Source organism: Rhinolophus hipposideros, assembly GCF_964194185.1.
Source record: "Rhinolophus hipposideros genome assembly, chromosome: 19".
In the NCBI taxonomy this organism is placed as follows: Eukaryota; Metazoa; Chordata; class Mammalia; order Chiroptera; family Rhinolophidae; genus Rhinolophus; species Rhinolophus hipposideros.
In genome coordinates, this window is record NC_138065.1 from 29,602,508 (window position 1) to 29,621,660 (window position 19,153).

General features: G+C 50.0%; 1 protein-coding gene across 1 annotated transcript; it reads right to left on the reverse strand.

Annotated features, from left to right (window-relative positions):
• Nucleotides 1–287: 287 nt before the first annotated feature.
• REN (renin) lies at nucleotides 288–11,202 on the reverse strand. The gene is made up of 9 exons (XM_081025454.1): nucleotides 11,070–11,202; nucleotides 7,812–7,962; nucleotides 7,124–7,247; nucleotides 6,131–6,249; nucleotides 5,004–5,200; nucleotides 2,139–2,258; nucleotides 1,594–1,738; nucleotides 1,250–1,348; nucleotides 288–626 (listed from the first exon to the last, which is right to left on the reverse strand). The coding sequence occupies exons 1-9, from the start codon at nucleotides 11,165–11,167 to the stop codon at nucleotides 465–467; spliced, it is 1,215 nt and encodes a 404-aa protein (XP_080881580.1). The 5' UTR covers nucleotides 11,168–11,202; the 3' UTR covers nucleotides 288–464.
• Nucleotides 11,203–19,153: the final 7,951 nt, after the last annotated feature.

Genomic DNA, 19,153 nt, shown 5'->3' on the forward strand with positions numbered 1-19,153 from the left:
GGCTAGCTCAGAGTGCAGAGCCTGAGGTTGGGGCTGGCTTCCATGAGCTGGGAGCATCTTTCTGACCCACAGCCTACTGTCACAGCATTAGCTTTGGTCTCTGAGAGGTTGCAGGGGGCAAGGGGCTGGCTCTCTGCAAACTTCCCACCCAAGAATGTGTAAACAACTCCATTTGAGCCCTGTAGACATTAGGTAAGTGTGTTTGTTATTTTGTGCCACATTCCTGTGTGCGTATGATCACGTGGCTGCCCCTCCCTCTGTTTCAAACCCTAGTGGACCCAGGTGCAACAGGGCTGTGAACATGAAGTCTTTATTCTGTTTGTCCTCAAAGCAGGGAGGAGCTGGTGCTGGAGCAGGGCAAGCGTCCAGGAGGAGCTTCATGCCCTGTGGCCCCACACAAGGACATAAACACAGGCAGGGGCGTTCCCAGAGAGGGCTCTAGGCCACCTGGGCAGCAGAGGGCCTCAGTGGGCCAAGGCAAAGCCAATGCGATTGTTACGCCGATCAAATTCCGTGTAGAACTTGCGAATGAAGCTGGCGCCTAGGACCCAGACAGGCCCAGTGGGCGGTGGGACATCCAGACCATGGAGGGCCAGTGTGCACAGGTCATCATCACTGTAGGGGTCCTGGCAGGAAACACAAGGGTTTTCCCTCTTCCCAACATGTTACCATTCCACCCTCACTTTACTTGACTCCAGCAGCTCTCCTCAGCAACTTCCCTCCTCCTCTCTCCCATCTACACTGCACCTCCATTGCATCCTGGCCCTTTCAGCCCGTGCATTGCACCCCTCCTAGATGCAGGCACTGTGCTAGACACTTAGCACACAATGCAGCAGGCATAGCTTTCTGTCTGGTAGAGCTTCTGATCCTAGGCAAGTTATTTAACATCTCTAAGTCTATTGCATAGAAAATGGGGATAAGAATACAGGAGAGTACAGCATTACTGGGAGTATTTGATGAGCAAATGGAGAGAAGGAACCTAGCACAGTGATTCCTAAACTTGGCTGCATATTAGCATCACCTGATGAGTTTTGAAAACACTGATGTCCAAGTGCCACCCCCAGAGGTTCTGGCTTAATATGTAGAGGATGTGGCTTGCGATTGGGATTCTTAAAAACTCCCAGGTGACTCTAACAGCCAAATTTGAGAACTGCTAGCTTGTATGTAATCTGTCACAATGACTTGTCCCTTTTCGAGGGCCCCTGCCCACTCTTCCTGCCTGTTGCCAAAGGGCAGACTGGAGCCTCACCTGTAATACGTAGTCCGCACTGGTGAGTGTGTAGGCTCTGCCTCCGAGGTGGAAAGAGATATCGGGGAGTGTGGGCACCTGGTTACAGTTCACGACATACTGGGGGGAGGGGAAAGGGAGCCCCTTTCAGTGTGGGAGATCTCCTCGCAGACACAGCCCTGTGCTTGTGGCCCACCTCCGCCCCTCACCCAGGGGGACCCAGCCACATGTGGAGAGAGTGTGAGAGGAGAGAAGGTGAAGGCCTGAAGTGGCTGCATTTGAGACCTAATGCTGTCTGGGGTGATTTGGAGGCCTGGACCAGGTGGCAATCTCACAGCCCTGGCACCACCCCTCCAGCTTCTTACTTCATCTGTGCTCAGCTCCTTGGCCCCTAGGGTCTCCGTGAGCAGCCTCACGGAGCTGGTGGGACCCGAGATGTAGGAGGCGCCAGTATCCACCACCACCATACAGCCTTCCACGCAGAGCAAGGTGGCCGACCTCACAGACACCCTGGGAGAGGCCACAGTCAGAAAGACAGACAGAGGCTGATGGGGCACCACCAGGCTGCACAGCTTTCCTGAGTAAGGTGGGTGATGGGCGGCCATGCTGGTGGTCCAGTGATGCAGTGATGGATGGGTAAGGCAGGAGGTGAAGGAGGAAAGGTGCTGCTCCCTCCCTCAGCACTTGCTTGATGACCCTCCACCTCCTCTCAGCAGGCCCCCTCCCCTCTGTCCCTCACAGCTCAGTGTACCCTATCCCTGGAGAGAGCAGGCAGAGAGCAAATGTTGGCTGTGCCTTAAGAAGTGGCTGCATTGGAGAGAGGGAAGAATGGTAACCTTGCCCTTTCCCCACCCCAGCCCCCAGCGGCAGCAGCATTTTTGGAGAGTCCAGACGGTTGAGGATTTCTGACCCTTTCATTTTGATCTGCCAGGAGCCAGTCTTGCTGATGCTCACGTAGTGGAAATTGCCTTGGTAATACTGGGGGTCGCTGCCTCCCAGCACAATCTCTCCCCCCAGCAAGTGGGAATTCCTAAAGGAAAGATTAAAGGCTCTTGGAGACTCCGAGGCCCCAGCAACAAGGAAAGTTGTGTCCAGTTGCAGGGTGGGGCAGAGGAAGGCTGGGAAGCCGCAGTGCATGCCATTTCCTCACCTTTCTTGCCCCGCCCCCAGCCCAACCAGCAATGGTTCCAGGATAGTCCAGTGGCACCCCATAAAGCATTCCCAGTGAGGTCACAGAGAAGGAACTGGCACCGGGACAGCCAGTAGAATGCAAACAATATGCAAACTGGCCCGACCCTCACTTGTGTTTGGGTTGCTGTGGGTTAAGCAGGTACATGGGACTCCCGGGAGCTGTTGGGTTGGGACAGGCAGGAGACATGAGGAGACCAGGAAGGAGGGGCGGAGAACGTCAACATCCAGTGGAGCCTGAGCCTGTGAGGTGAGTTTTGGGTGGGTAGTGGGTTTGATTCTGGGCCAGGTGCTCTGGAGGGTCAGGGCCATGTGTGGGGTTTCATCTCCTTACTTGGAATTTCTGCAGAGAAAGAGACAGCAGAAAGGAAGCCTTTGTTTCAGGAGAGCCTCACCAGCCAGGGTGGGTATTTTGCACTCTTCTTACCCCTCAGGCAATGGAGTCAACAAGAGGTGCAGTCACTTGCCTAAAGTCACCTAGGCAGTGAGTGGGGTGACTGGGGGAGTGGAGCCAGGGCTCCTGGGGCCCAGTCTGAAGCTGATCCCCACTGACTTCCTCTCCTCCATGGTGCACAGAACCTCCTATGGCTCAAGGCCTGCCTTGGTTTTGTGTGTGTGTGTGTGTGTGTGTGTGTGTGTGTGTGTGTGTGTGAGAATGTGTGTGTGAGATGGGGTTTCCAGCATTTCTAACAGGAGGCATGTGAACATGCACATCTGTGCTTGGGTGTGTAGCTATGCACATGGGATTCGTGCAATTGCAATTAATTGCATTTTTACAAATTCAGTATGCATGTGCATGCGCTAGCACAATTTCCCTCCACCCCTCTGCCAACACTTCAAGATTTCTCTGGATTTTCGCTCCTCAGCAAAGCCCACCTTCTTCCTACTACTGGATCCTCCTCCCTTCCCTGGCCTCCAGGCTCCTGTGCCCTCCATTATCTCTTTTTCTACATTTTCAATTTCTCATTTTCCATTGCCTTCCCTCCACCTGCAAGCATGCTCAGTCATCCTCTAGCATTTTAAAACACCCACTCATCTTTTCTCTGCTTCTCTCTTCATCTCTGCCTGCACCCCCACCTGACATTCCCTTCCCTGTTGAATTTCTCAGAGCAGCCTACATCTGCTTTTCACTTCCTGACGCCTGTACTCACCTCTTAACTGCTTGCTGTCTGGCTTTACTCCACCTCTAAACCAGCTCTTCCCAAGACTGCCTGGCTGTGCAGAGCCAGTTGGTAGCTTTTTCCAATGCCTCCCTTTCTCTCACTAAACCAGACACTCCTCCATTTTACCTCTGAGATTTCTCTTAAGTGTACCTCGTACACATTTTTCCTATTTATTGCTAGGGTTTCCGGGCGGGAATTCCCTCCCGTTCTCGGGAATTTTTCCTCCCCTCCATCTTTACTGCCACTGGCCTCATGTTTTTACCCTTATAATCCTTGTTTCCAGCTCATAACCATCTTTCTAAACCCAACAGCTTCCCCAAGGCTGGCTGAATTGTACATAAACTCAGCCTAGCGTTGAAAAGCCCCTGTGGTTTCAGCCCTGTGCTACCTGCTGTTGCTCACCATGTTGTCATGTTTCTTGTCCTCCCTGCCAGACTATAGGCTCTGTGAGGGCAGGACTCTGTCTTCTACATCATGTTCATGGTTGTGCCCTCAGCACCTCTCACAGTGCTTGGCACATAAGTGCCCAATATTTGTTGAATCAACAAACAAACAAATAAATGAAGGAATTAATGAATGAATGATATCACCTGTCGCTGTGTGAGAGGAGCCCTGGCTGTCACAGGGAAGGTCCCCAGGTCACAGCAATGCCTCCCACCCACATTCTCCTCTTGTTCTAGAGCAGTGCTGTGTAACAACTTTCTACAATGATGGAAATGTTTTATGTCTCTACTAGGGTTTCCAGGCGGGAATTCCCGCCCGGTCTCAGGAATTTTTTTGCTTTCCCGTTCTTGAATCCCGAGAAAAGTTGGTTGGGAAATCGGAAAAATCGGCTCTTGAACCCAGTAATACCCACAATGGGAAATAAACATACTACTCACAATGTATCTCTTACACATTTTTCCTATTTATCCCTCGGGTTTCCGGGCGGGAATTCCCGCCCGTTCTCAGGAATTTTTTCTCGCTTTTCCATTCCTGAATCCCAAGAAAAGTTGGTGGGAAAATCGGCTCATGACCTCAGGTGGTTAGTAGTATCGGCCGTCACTTTGTGGAAATGATTCATCATGGAGAACAGAAAACAGTTTATATCTTGGGGTTTGGGAATGGGAAAGTGAAAAAAATTCCTGAGAACGGGTGGGAATTCCCGCCTGGAAACCCTAGTCTGTACTATCCAATATGGTAGCTACTAGCCACTGTGGTTGCTGAGCACTTGAAATATGGCTAGTGTGACTAAGGAACTGAATGTCTAATTTTAATTAAGTTTAAGTCGTAGCTTCCATACTGGATAGTGCAGCTCTGGATATGGATTGAATACCACCTAATCATGAACATATCAAAATCCTGGTCCAAACTCTCCTCTTACTCTCTCAGCTCTCCTGCCTTTTTTCCCTCCTCTGACTCAGTCCCTGGATTCCCAGACTCACCTGCTATAGTAGACAGAGAAGACATCCTCCTTTAGCACCCTCTGGGAAAGGATGTGGTCAAAGACGGGGGTGACACCACCAACGGCCTGTGCAGGGAAGCCCATGCCCAGAACCCCATCAAACTTGGCCAGCATGAAGGGTATCAGGGGCAGCTCTGTGACCTCTCCAAATGTCTGTGTCACTGTGATTCCGCCCACCTGTGGGAGGAAGGACCAGAGGAAACCAAGCCCACTGGCCAGGGTTTAGTCTGAGCTTCCACAATGGGGGCCCCAGGGATGCATGTGCTCCAAGGTGTAGCAGTTTGGGATAAGACCATTTCATCAGACCCCACACATGTCCTCTCTCCTAATACACGTCTCGGTTGTGGGGTCCAGAGAGACTTGGGGTTGCACAGCGACTGAAAAGGGCAGAGACTGAGAAGGTGGTACTGCCAAGCAGTCATAGAAATGATGCCAGGAGCTCCCATACCCCCTCCCTCCCCAACTACCCAGCTTTCGCTTTGGGAGGACTTGGTCTTAGTCCTCCACCCCCATTATGGGCTAAAGGTTTCTTCAGCACAGCCAGGCCTGCCCTTTGTACTCCTTTTCCACCTGATTTCACAGACAAGGAGAAGGGTAAGGGCTCATACTGATTTCCTCTCAGGTTTCATGAGTAGCTCTCCTCTAACTCTGACAGAGCAAAGGCTGGAAAAATCCTAGAATGGGGAAGAGAACAGGCCAAACGGAAAAGAAAACCAGACACTGACCCTAATCCTAAACTCTAACCTTAATTATGGCCTTAAAACCTATGCCTGACCCTAAAGCTGATCCTGACCACAATGTAAACAATACTGCTGGTCCTGACTTTGATTAGTTTCAGTCTAGGATCTATTGAAGAGCCTAGTCAGAGCTGGGTGACCTCGGGCAGGTTATTTGACTGGAGGCCTGTGAGTTAGATGCAAAATATTCCATAAATTACCCAGTGTTGAGCCAGGAAATTCAGGTTTGCTCTGTCCAGAGGCAGAGCCCGTCCTCAGGCTCCAAGGTGGGCTGGATGACACCTTCCCCCAGGTATGGGCCCTAGAGTGGTAGGAGAGGTCTGGAGACAAGAAGGGAAGGGGCTCAGATGACCTGCGCAGTCCCACTTACAGTCACCATGTCCTCGCTCAGGAAGCCTTTGACCCTCCCGGATCCATAGTAGATGGTGAACTCCGTCCCATTCTCCATGTAGCTGGAGGACTCTGACGAGTCATAGAGGCTGTGGATCTCTGCCAGAGGGATACAGGCTCAGTCTCTCCAAGAGAGGCCAGGCAAGGGGCTTGGAGGCCGGTGCATGGGGGGATGTCCTGTGTGATGGAGGACTTAGGTGCAGGGATGGATAGGGTGGCCCTGAGGTCAGTCAGAGGCTTGGAAAAACATGTTTCATCAATCAAAAACTATGTTTAGGGGCGGACGGGTGGCTCAGTTGGTTGGAGCGTGGGCTTTCAACCACAAGGTTGCAGATTGGACTCCCGCAAGGGATCGTGGGCTGCGCCCCCTGCCACTAAGATTGAAAGGACAACAGCTTGATGGAGCTGATGAGTCCTGGGAAAAACACACTACTGTTGCCCAATAAAAAGTCTGGAAATACACACCATTCCCCCAATAAAGTCCTGATCCCCTTCCCCAATAAAATCTTTAAAAAAAACAAAAATCTATGTTTATTGGATCCCTGTTAATGTGCTCAGATCTCTGAGAATTTTGTCTCGATACCAAGAATTTTGAAGCATTTTAAAGTAATTTCTAACACTGAGGTGGGGAGAAGATTCTGGTCACAGTAAGCACTCAATGGAGGTTGTTGATTAAGGATAGGGATTGAAGGGCCCAAATACCTGGAGGGTCTGAGAATTCAGTCCTCAACCTCAGGATGGGTGAGAAATGGCATTCTGGGTGGGTTGGGGACTCCCACAGCTTGCTGTTTTACCTTGACGGCCATCAGGAAAATGGGGGACATTTCCCTTTCTCCTCTCAGGGGCAATAGCAAGGGGGCAGAGAGGAAACCGGTCAAATGGCAGTAGGAGGGATTTGGCTGGCGTGAGGCAGGACTGCCCAAGCATGGCAGGCAGTGGGCTTGGGGAGAGGCACCACAGTCCTGGGGCTCACCACAAGCTGTGTAGAGAGGGCTGCACTTGGTGGAGGGCACCCAGAGGTTGGCTGATCCCGTGTCAAAAATGACTTTGAAGGTCTGGGGTGGAGTGCCAATGCCAATCTCGCCATAGTACTGGGTCTGTAGGGGTGAAAGAAAGAGGAGGCTGGTGGGGCTTGGGGAGCCCTGGGCCTTGGGGGTCTTGCGTGATACCAGCCTTGACACTAGGGGTGAGATTAGGCAGATCATCATACAGCCTCTGTGGGTTTCCATTTTCCAGCAGGGCCCCAGATGGGAAGCTTAGCACTGTCTTAATGACTTCCAGGGAGTGAGACAAGAGGGCAAAATAAAAATACTGAAAACGAAGCAGGAAGTTTCCCCCACCCCTTGAGGAACCAATGACTCAGTAAGCAGTCAAGCTGTGCTGAGCCTGGTCACAGAAACCTGCATTTGAGGTCACACACATCTCCTGCCCACCTACCAGGGACACCTGGGCTTGAAGCCAAGAGCCTGGATCCCCAAGTTCCAAGCCTAACTCTCCTTTGGGCTCTTTTCTGGTCTCTGTGCCTCAGGCTTTTCAGCCGTAAAATGGGAATTTGGTAGGGTGCTTTGTGCTCCTCAGCAACTCAGTCAGGTGGAAAGAGCAAAGTAAGCCTTAGGCCTGAGAGAGAAAGGAGACTGGAGGAGCAAGAGCTGGGCACTCACATCCAGGTAGTTGGTGAGGACCACAGGGGAGGTGCTGTTGCTGAAGAAAAGTCTCTTGGGAAACTGGCTCCCCTCAGTCCCGAACCTGGCCACATCCACACCGCGCTCCTTCAGGCTTTCCCGGACTGAGGGCATTTTCTTGAGGAAGATTCTGGCCGAGGGTGAAGAAAGGAAAAAGAGAAGAGCTCCTGTATTCCCCTATAATAATGGTAGAGTCCCTGGAGCATGTAGGATCACAAGCGGTAACCTTGGCACCTAAGAATCACTCCTGTGCCCTTAGACTTCTGCAGGGGAATTCACAAATCTCTGTGAGTCACCTGTGCGGGTATTAAATAACCCTCAACTACCTTCCTCCTGTCGTCTAATTTTGATCACTGCAAGGCCATCTGTTCATTCATTGATTGATTAATTCATCCATTCCATAATCACATGTTGAACACCTCTTCTGTGCCTGCACCAAACTGGAGACTAGAGATATAAAGATATACAGATAAAGGTCATCACTGTCTTCAAAGAGCTCCATCGGGGAGAGGACAGAGGAGGAAACATTCAATGATACCCCCTCTAATGAGAAGAAAGCTGGGAGTGCCCCCTCAAGGCTAGCTGGACAGGAGGAGGCAGTGCCACATGAGGACTGAAGATGGCAGCAGAGGCCTGAAGCAGCCTACGGGGCTCCGGGATTCCCTGGGGCAGGCACCCAACCAGGGCTGTGGGGTGGAGTGGACCAACTGAACTGGGTGGGGCAGGGAGAGAGGCCAGTATCCCGAGAGTGCCTGTGCACCCTGTCCTTGGAAAGATGTGCCTTCCTGAGCCTAATCCCAAGTCCCTTGGCTTCTTGTCCTGACACCTTCCTACCACCTTTGGGAGGCAGAATTAGGAATTGGGGAAACTCACTGCATACTGAGTTGCCATGCCCCCATGTAACCCTCATGACAGCATGGCAAACTAGCATTGTACTCACTTTATGATGAGGAAACGGAGGTTCACAGAAGTGATGGTGAGGTGACTCAGAAGTGATGGATCAGGGACTCAAAGTAGGGTGTCTGGCCCTATTTCCCATAGCGTTCTTGTACTCTGACGTGAAGGCTTTGTGCCGAAGCCTGGAGGAAGATGTCTCTAGCTGTTGGTGTGGGGAGGGTCCCAGGACTGCAGTGCAGTTTATGGAGAATCCCTCTTTCTTCTCAGCTGCCAGGCATCCTGTACTTGTACTCTCCTTTCCTTCTCACACCCCTCCATTCTATGTACCCCATTATACCCATAAATATGAATACACTTTTATATTTCATATGGAAGTCATATTTCATGTCTGTCAGTGTAATATTTTAATGGGCGTGACTTGTCGTATTCATATCACAGTTCACTATTGAAAAAGTAGTTTTGCAATTATGATCTTATTCGATTCTCAGTCATCCCATGGGGGGGGTAATTTTATTATTCCCATTTTACAGATGTGAAAATGGAGAAGCAGATTCCAAAGACAGTGCATTTTCCATTATTTACTCTGAACAGCATCTACTATGGGCCTTTGCTTTTATCATTCTCCTTTCAGAAAGTCCTTTTCTTCCCCCCCCTCCCCAAGTCTTTCATCCTTCGAAGCCCAGCATGCACCACCACCACCAGGACGCTTGCTCACGAACTCCAGTTCACACTGGCCTCAGCTTTGCTTAGGCTCTTGCTTCATGTTCTCTGGGTGCTCACAGCCAGCACTGCACAGCGGAATGCTCACAGAGGTGGTGATGTCTGGCCGTGAGGGCATGGTGGTGGGAACATGCTTGAATCCCTTACTCCCTGTGTGATTCTGAGCAACTTAGCTAACCTTACTGGGCTTTGTCTGAGGCCTCCTGAACTCTTTAAAACAGGCTTAATTGTAGTACCTACCTCAGAGAATCACTGTGCAAATTAAACGAGCTGTCCATTGCTCAATAAATATAACTGTGTATATAAAAGACCGTGAAGACACCTTGAAAATGGGGTCCTGTGTTCATATCTCCCAAAGTGTCTGACATGATGTTCTCTCTGCCCATAGCAGGTAGCAAAATCCTTATAGCTGTGTTTCAGAATCCTGACTCCCTCTCCACTCCTGGCTCCATCCCACTCTTCTATTTTTGAAGACAACAAGGGAGAATGGTTTACCTTGCTCTGCCCTTACTCTGGGAGTGGGGCTGCACGCAGGCATGTGCAGCTGGGATGCCCCCAGCTTCTCAACCCACACTGCCAAGCCAACAGTTACTCTCCTGGGAGTCTTGGAGCAGGGGAAGAGGCTTTGGAAACAAAAGGCCCAGTGTATGTTGAGGCTTAGTCTCTACATGTGACCTCCCTGAGCCTCGGTGTCATTTGTAAAATAGGACTGTTGGAAGGATGATTTGAGATGAGATATGTGAAAAGATCCTGTGAAACTTTAAGCATTTTACAGGCTTAGCAACTATTACTGTTAGTTAAACCTGCCTTCTGACCTATAGGTCTTCTGGTTCATCTGCACCCTTAAACAGAAACCCCTTTCTCCATGGGACCCTGTCCCTCCCTGCCCTCCCCTCTGCAGCCTTAATGCATTGCTTGTTCCCGTAGGGCCTGGCACCACATATAGATGTGAGTTAGGTCTTTCTCCTCCCTCCTTTGGGCTGCCTTAAGCCTTTCTTTTGACATTTGTGACTACCCACCCTGTAGTACTATGACACCTAGGTTTTGACAGAGTGCTGGCACCATGCTTTTACTAGTGTTATCGCACTAAATCTTCAAAGAAGCTCTAGTGAAGTAGGTCCTGTTATTACCCCTGTTTTAAAAATGGTAAACCGAGACCTGGAGAAGTTAAGTAACTTATCCCTGGTTCCAGAGCTAGTTAGTTCTGTTAGTGGAGCAGAATTTAAACCAAGACAATTCAGCTCTAGTAGCCTTACGTTTATGTACTATATCATGTTTCTGCCCTAGTAGACTCAACCATACCACATCCTTCTTAATAATTAGGTGATGAGCTCCTCGAAGGCATGGAGAATATCTTAATCACCTCTGAGTTCCTCCACAGTGCCTAGCATGGTAAGCTATGCAGGACGCAAAAGCTCTGGGCAGGGGTCCAAAGACGTGGCTTTCAAGCCTGATTAGTGCCACTATTGGGGGAGTCACCTGACCTCTCTGAATGGGACCATACCTCCATGCTCAGCTGGTCATGAGGACTGGGTGACATCACATATCTGAGAGTCAGGAGTGTTAGGAAAGTGGGAGCCCTGCACCCCTGCCACTTTCCTTTGCCCGAGTTAGAGTTACCTTCTGAAGGCACCAGTGTCGGTGGGGCAACTGAAGGTGCAGGAGCCCCAGAGCACCAGCAGGAGTCCCCAGCGAGGCATTCTGCTCCATCCATCCATGCTTCCCCTGGGTCCCGGCTCTCTGGGATCCACCGAAGCCTTATGGCTCCCAGAACCTTTCTGCTTTTATACACTCACACTCAGAATGGTGGCAGTTGTGCTCTCCCTGGGGCAGAGATTTATTACCTTGAGTCAGATGGCAAGACAGCCAGTAATAAGCCCCCCCATGGGACCAAGCTAGGTGGGTGAAGGGTGACCAGGTTTCCCGCATGGACCCAAGGAACTAGAGAAAGGAGGGCTGCGGGAACGCAATGCTGTGCCCAGTGACGCCAGCAGCCCCATCTCGGCCTGGCCCTGCGACCCCCAGAGGGAACAGAGGCTGATGAGAAATAGCACTGCTCAGGAGCAAGGTCAGGGCTAAGACAGGCATAGCAACTGGGTTTCCAACTCCCAGCCCGCCTTCACTCCCATGCCCTTGAAGCGCTATCCTCTGTATTAACCTCGGCTGCGGCCCCAACTGGCTTCTCCCAGAATGCATCTCAGTGTTCCCATCTGGAACATGGGTGACTCCTCCTGGTTTGTCCCCTAATAAAGCCAGACCTAGGACCTCAATGCTGCCACTTTCCAGGCCTCTGTCAGCAGCAGCCATTTATGGGAAAGTATACAAGTTCCAACAATTAAGTTTGCAGACTCATTCTAGAAAAAGTGCTACATACTTCATTACTGAATATCACTAGGGTCACCTTCGAAGTACTCCCCTTGGGAAGCTATGCACCAATGCCAGTGCCTAGTCCACCCTTCAAAGCAATTTTGGAACTCTTTCTGGAATGGCCATCAGAGCTGTTGTCATATTACCCTTGGTGTCCCGAATGTCATCAAAATATCTTCCTTTCAGTATTTCCTGCATCTTCAGGTAAAGAAAGAAGTCATGGGGGGCCAGGTCAGGTGAGTACGGAGGGTGTTTCAATACCGTTATTTGTTTACTGGCTAAAAACTCCCTCACAGACAGTGCCGTGTGAGCTGGTGCATTGTCTTAACGTAAGAGCCATGAATTATTTGGCAAAAAGTTCAGGTCATCTCACTTTTCCATGCAACCTTTTTAGCCCTTCCAAATAGTAAACTTGGTTAACTGTTTGTCCAGTTGGTACAAATTCATAATGAATAATCCCTCTGATATCCAAAAAGGTTAGCAACATTGTTGCAACAAGTTCATGAACTTAATTGTCAGAACTCGTCCCTCGCCCCAGGGAGAAGGGGCCTAGGGGCAGGGGCTGTGCCCATCCTCTGTTGACCTAGTGTTGGTGGGAGGGAAGGGCAGCCTTCAGGGTCTTGGGGAGGTTTCTGCAGAAGATCTATCTGAAGGCTGCACAGGCAGGCAATGAATAACTGAAGAGGGAGAGAAAAGAGTTCCAGTGGGAATAGCACAGGCCAAAGTCCTGAGGAGACAGGGAACATGGGGAGAATAAGGGTTTAAAGAAAAGCCAATGTGGCGAAACAGAGATGAAAAGGAGTGGGGCGAGAGATGGGACTAGGGAGGCAAAGGATGAGAAGATCTAACATTTGTTGAATGCATAGTTATATACTCATATGCCAGGCACCATTCTAAGTACATTTAACTCTCACAACAACCGCATGAGGTAGTACCGTTATTACTCCATTTTACAGGTGAGGAAACTGGGATACAGGAGGATTCAGAAAGTACCTTGCCCGGTGTCACACTGACAACAGTGATGAAGACAGGCTATGAATTTAGGCAGGATGACCCAGAACTCGTTACATAGCTGACTTGAGTGCCAAACCATACAAGTTCTTGAACTCCATGCTATGTTTACTCTAAGAACAGTGGGTAAACATGCTAAGGAGGGAATGATGTAATTAGATATATTTATATCTATTATATTATATTTGTAATTAGATATATTTATATCTATTATAAATATATCTAGATATATTTGCAAAGACACTCTGGCTACAGTGTGGGCTAGCAAGGACTTGGGAATGGTCCAGAATCATGTGGCTTATACCAGTTAAGAAGACATGGAACTAGAGCTAGCTTGGACCGGGGAGGGGGGCATGGTGGAGATAGAGAAGATTGAATGGGGTTGAGAGAAATTTAGGAAACACGTTCTGCAGGATTGGGTAATGTATTGGATATGAGGAGTGAGGGAGAGGGAAGTTTCTGGATGCCTGGTAAAACATGGGGTACAGTGTAAGAGAACCAGGATTCCTAAAGGGAAGAGGGCTGGGAAGACCATGAGTTTGACCTGTTGAGTGTAGGGTTCCTTTGAGATATCTCAGGGATGACATTAAATGACAGGTGCATATATGGACCTGGGTGAAAGATTTATATGTTATTTGCAATTGGTAATTGATGCCACAGGTGTGAATGAAAGTAGCCAGGGAAGAGGGTAGAGAGAAAGAAGGCCCAAGACTTCGAGCTTTAATGGACCAGTAGTGGAGGAAGAATCTGAAGAGGACACCAAAGAAGAGAGATCAGAAGGCAAGAGGAAACCCATAGGTGTTCCTGAATCAAAGGAGGAGAGTGGTAAGGAGGGATGGTGAGCAGTGGTGGACTTACCCACCAGGGCAGGTAAGATATAGTTAAAACGTAGACATGCACCCACAGGTACTCTTAGCAGAACTGTTTGGGTGATGCAGAGGGACAGGACTTCAGAGAGGAATAGGTCGAAGAACAATGGGAAGTAGGGAGATGAAGGTAGTATATATAGTACAGCAGCTATTTTGAGAAGGTGGGCTATAACAAAGGGTGAAGAGGGTGAAAGCTGGAGGGGAATGAGGATTTTTCTCTTCTTCCTTTCTTCCTCCACTCCTTTCTTTCCTCCTTTCTTTTCTCTTCCCATTACTTCTCTTCTCCTTTCCCAATCCTCTCTGTCTCTCTCTCTGTCTCTCTGTCTCTCTCTTTGTCTCTCTCTGTCTCTGTCTCTGTCCCTCCCTTCTTCCCTCCCTCCCTCTGTTTCTGATGATGGGAGGGAGCTGACTATACTTAGAGGCATAGAAAGTACTCTGTTGAAAGGAAGGGATAAACAATGCAGTAGGATTCCTAAGAGGGCAGGGGCACATGGGTGGTACACACTGGAACAGAAGTGGGGAAGGTGGGAAGGACACATGTGGTGTGCATAGTTTATCTGCTTGGTATTGGATCCAAAGGACTTTCTGTCTGGTGACTTATCTTCTTGGACAAGTAGGAAGCAAGGACCTCTGCTGAGAGTTGGGGGTGGGAGGGGTTTTGGAGGCATGAGGAAAATTGAGAAGGTTTAAAATAATTATGGAAAGTGGAAGGTGGGAAGAAGCTGACCAGGGATACTAAGAGGATTTCTGGGAGGAATTAAGACATTTAATGGCTGGAAATCATGACTTTACACAAAGTCAGTTCACCCTATTCTCAGGCTCTCCTACTACCACCACCACAGTGCTTGGCTGCTTGGGGACAGATGCAGGGAAACTGTGTGGCTGGTGTCATACAGGGCTGGGGTGATGCCAGATGTGGATCAAAGATGAGGGATATAGTGTTCTAGCAACAATGTTATTGAATGATGGAATATGGGAGAGAAGTCAAGACAGGACAGGATGGGTGAGCTTGAAGGAAGCAGAGGACCATGGATGGGTGAGAAGAAAGAGCAGTGGTGGTGGGAATAGTGGAAGCATAAAGTGGAATGCAGAGAGCTCATCGAGAGTGGGACGTTTGAGATAGCCTCTTGGGAGGTGGAGCAATTATAAGTGATGAAAAATCCAGAGTAGGATGTGGGGTGGATGGCTGAAGAAGAGTAGGGGTGAAGTCACCAGAAAGAGGGCACTCAGGGAGCTGAGGAGCCGGAGTGCTGGCCAGGTCACCATCTACGTGGATGGTGATGTCGTCCAGGAGAATTGGGGAAGGCACGAGGTGGAGAAAGGCCATAAGCAAGAAGTCATGGTCTTTAACACATGACAGGGCAGGACCTGCATGCAAGTCCAGGAATGACAGTGGCAAGTTAGTGGGAGCAGGGAGAAGGTCCAAGGCAAAAAGCAAGGGCCTAAATGGAGGAGGGTCTTCTCCCAATGTCCATGTCAGCCCTAGGAGGTGAGTGGGCCAGTATCCTTGTAACACAGGAGGAAATCAAGACCAAGGTGAACAAGTAATATGTCTTAACTTATAGCTGGTAAGTGGCAGAGTGGACACGTGCATCTCCCATGTTATATCCTATATCCTGTGTTATATGTGAGCCCAGCTGCTGAGGTGATGGGTACCTACCCCAGAATGTCACTTCCCTCTACCTTGAGGCCCTCTGTTGATGGACAGTAGATCAGGAATCACAGGAGAGTGGCTTAAGAGTGATGTTGTCTCCTTTCCCACCAACAACCCTCACAAGATCGGGACCTATCATGGCCAGTAAGGGTGAGTGACCACCCACCCTCTCTCTCCCTTCCCTCCCCAAACAGCCAGTGGGGAGATGGGGTCAGCCTGGAAGCTTTGTCAGAACACGGGTAAGACCATCATCATTTCTTGAGCACCCACAATGCTCTGTGAAGTACTTTGAAAATGAATGTGTTGTATTCTCTCAGCAGCCCTGCGACATGGGTACTCTCATGCCCACTGTTCAGAGGAGGAAGCTAAGGCTTCACAGAGCTTAGGGAGGGGTGAGCTGAGCACTCCACCTTGTAACTTCTGGCCCCTCTCGGTGGGTGTGAGTGTCACAGATGATTTGCAGAGCCAATGGGATTCATGAGAGAGAGGTGCTGAGTGGAGGCTGAGCTGCAGGAAGTGCTGCCAACCCCACAGAGCTCTCCGTGGGGGAGAGAAAGCTTTTTGAGCCCCACACCCAGTTTTACTTTAGACACCCAGCACAGTGCACAGGACTTTCACATATATTTTAGGCAGTACTCAGCATGCTTCTATGGTATAGGCAGGTCCAGGGGGTCCAGCCAGCAGGTCCAGGCCTCTTTGGGGACCCAGGCACCCTCCCCACCCCACAACTCTGTCTCCTGCCTCCTGCCAGTATGTGCAGTACCTCGACCATGCTGGCCTTGAGAGTAGCAGTGTGAATAAGAAGTGTCAATTACCTCACCAAGAGAGACACATAACAATATGTATTATGAGGCCACAGTCAAATTGTAGACAAGAGTTGCCGGGAGCCAGAGGAGAGGCAAGGAAATCCACTTCCAGGAGGGTAACAGGGTCCAGAAATAACAATCTCTCATTTCTCCTGACACTCCCGCTCAGAGGCTAGAAGAGGCGCAACAGGTCCTCACTTTTTTCGCAGGCTCCTCTCAGTCCACCTTCTCCACTCATCCCCAACGGGTCATAAAGTCCTTGTAGGATTTTCCAAGGGAAGCAGAACCAGACCTATTTGTGCATCCTGAGGTGTGAAGAGTGGCCAGGAGAAAGAGTCCAGTTTTTGTTCTGTCCTAAGGAAGAGCTATCTAGCAGTCAGCATTGCCTAATGAGAGGGGATGCCCTGTGAGATCGTAAGCTCAGACCCTGAGACAGTCCGCTCTGGTACTTTAGGATCCTGTGTATTCTGTCCTGCTGCTCTACCATTGCCAGGGAGGGAGAATGGGGACAGGAGGTGGAACTGCCATGAGTCTCTTCTCTCTGAACGTGGGCCTGCCAGTGCCCTGGGCTGTGGGAGGGGAAGGACCCTTATCAGGTCATCTCCCAAGCCCAGTCAGCCCAGGGGTCTCGTTTTTCTCACAGAGACTCCCTAAGATCCCTAGGCCCCCTGACTGCGTCACTTTCAGGTCGGGGGAAGTGGAGCGGGCAGAGGCAGAAGGAAGGGTTGCGAGGTACCTGCCCTTTCCCAGTGGGGCAGACTTAGGACGTGAGAACCAGTCAGGAGAGGCATAAATCCACTCAGAGCCTGGCCCTGGCATCTCTCTTCAGATCCCACGGCTGGGTGTGTAGAGTAGGGGCAGGAGGTTGGGGGGCGGGGGGGGGTGTCTCTAGACAAGTGGTGCTCAGGATTTCTCCAAAAATGGCCCCAATCCCATTTTGTTCCATGATGACCCCAAGAATATTCAGGTGTTGAGACCAATCTTGGAGTAGCCAGAGGAAGTCAAGGATGGAAGGAGAGAAGGCTGGTAGCAGGAAAAGCCTAATTTGTGCTGCTTTGGAATAGGCATGGATATAGTCCTGGCCATCATTACTTTAGTGGAGAATGCTTTGCCATGGCCACTGCCCTGGGGAAGGTGGTAAAGAGGTGAAAATTGGACTTATTGAGGCTTAAGAGTTGGGGAGCCTCAATCTCTGGGCCAGTCCTGCTTCTGTTCATAAAAAGCAAATGCGGAAGCAGAAGACAACATAAAACATGGATGTGTCTTTGCTTCACCTGTGCTCCTCCCCACATCATGCTTAGGGCTTCAGCTGACTCCTCAGAGGAATTTTTCAATCAGATGGGGGCACTGAGCTCAGCAGAGATGAACAGATGGGGCCTTGAGAGGGAAAGAAAGACCCAGAATGGAATTTAATAAGCCGCTAGGGCTGCTTTGTGTGGGTGGACCCTCCAGAAGGAGTAATTACCCAGAAAGCTCTGGGGAAGCTCTGGGGCTGGGACCAGGAGAACTTGGAGCTGGGGGTGGGGGAGAACCAAGTGTTCTTAGCTGTTTGTTCTGGGGACTTAGAGAAACAGGAATTCGGCCACAGGGTTGGGGCGATCCCAACCTGAGGGCCGCTCAAGGAGAGACTGAAAGCAGGTCACACAGGTCTTAGAGCTGCAGGGACATGGGGCAGGAGAGGATTGGCAAGGGGCAGGGGGCTTGTCAAATGACGTTCCTGAAATGAGATGCACCCAGCGTAGGGGAGCCAGATGCCATATCCTGAGGCATAATAGCTAGACACATCATAAACTGCTTTTCCTTAAATGGCACCAGAGGTCTGTCTCATTATTAAAAAAAAAAAAAAAAAAAAGCTTAAACTGGAAGATACCTTTTCCAGAGGAGGGCATGACAGTGGAGCAGCTCAGAGATGTGCGTGCGTGCGTGCGTGCGTGCGTGTGTGTGCGTGCGTGCGTGTGTGTGTGTGTGTGTGTGTGTGTGTGGTGCTGGGAGTGGGGAGGTGGGGAGGGATGGTGGTTCTGATAGGAGGATGACAGGGGTTTGTATGCTAAGAATGTCACCAGCAGGGTAGCAGTGGGGTAGAGCTGTTAAAGAAAGTGGTTGTATCCCAAGAACCCATTTCCCAGGAAACGGTCTTCTCTGCATTCCCTCTTTCTTATTATTTTTATCAGAAAAATAAATTACTCTAGTTTTAAAAAAGCAATAGAACTAAAGGCTCCCTAAGCAGCCCCACCTCGAGGTCTTTGGGCTTTGGTGCCCTAGCTCTCTGAGTCCACCCAGAAAATCTGGAGAGGGGAATGGGAGTCCCTGGGGCCAGCAATGTTTTATAGCCCTTCACAGCCTCCAACCTGCCTTGCATCCTCCCTCCAATCCAGGGAGCAGGTTCAGAGTCAGGCTGGGAGCCTCATGAAACCAAAGCTCTCTTCCCAAGACCTGGGACCAAGAACTGCAAAGCCTGGAGTCCCACAGGTATCAGTTCTGGGACAAGAAACATGGGAAAGGCAGACCCAGCTCTCCTCTGCTAACTGCGGGATCAGCTAGAACAGAGGTCCTAGAAGGCACTTGGGTTGCAGTGGGAGCTGATAAGGCGTGAAATGTAGTTAGAAGGGCCCATCCCATACACGGTCACACAGGCATATGTCTATGAACATGCAAGCAGTTTCTCATACTTACTTCTCTCACACACACCCTCTCATACGCCAATAGTCTGCTTCTTATACTATAGAACACATTTCACTTGCTTACCCCTGAAGCAACGTGTGTATACACACACACACACACACACACACACACACACACCTTTACCTCCTTTCTGCCTAGATCTAAGGCTGTGAGGAAGGACTAGAGGGGGTCACAAGGAATTTTATAAAATGAGGCTGGCTAAGAGCAGATTTCAGAGACTCATCAGCTTTTTCCTACCATACAGTCTTCATCAGGGGAAGATTGGCCCAAGAAGTAGGGGAATAACTCACTTAACAAAATGAGTATTGAGTTTAT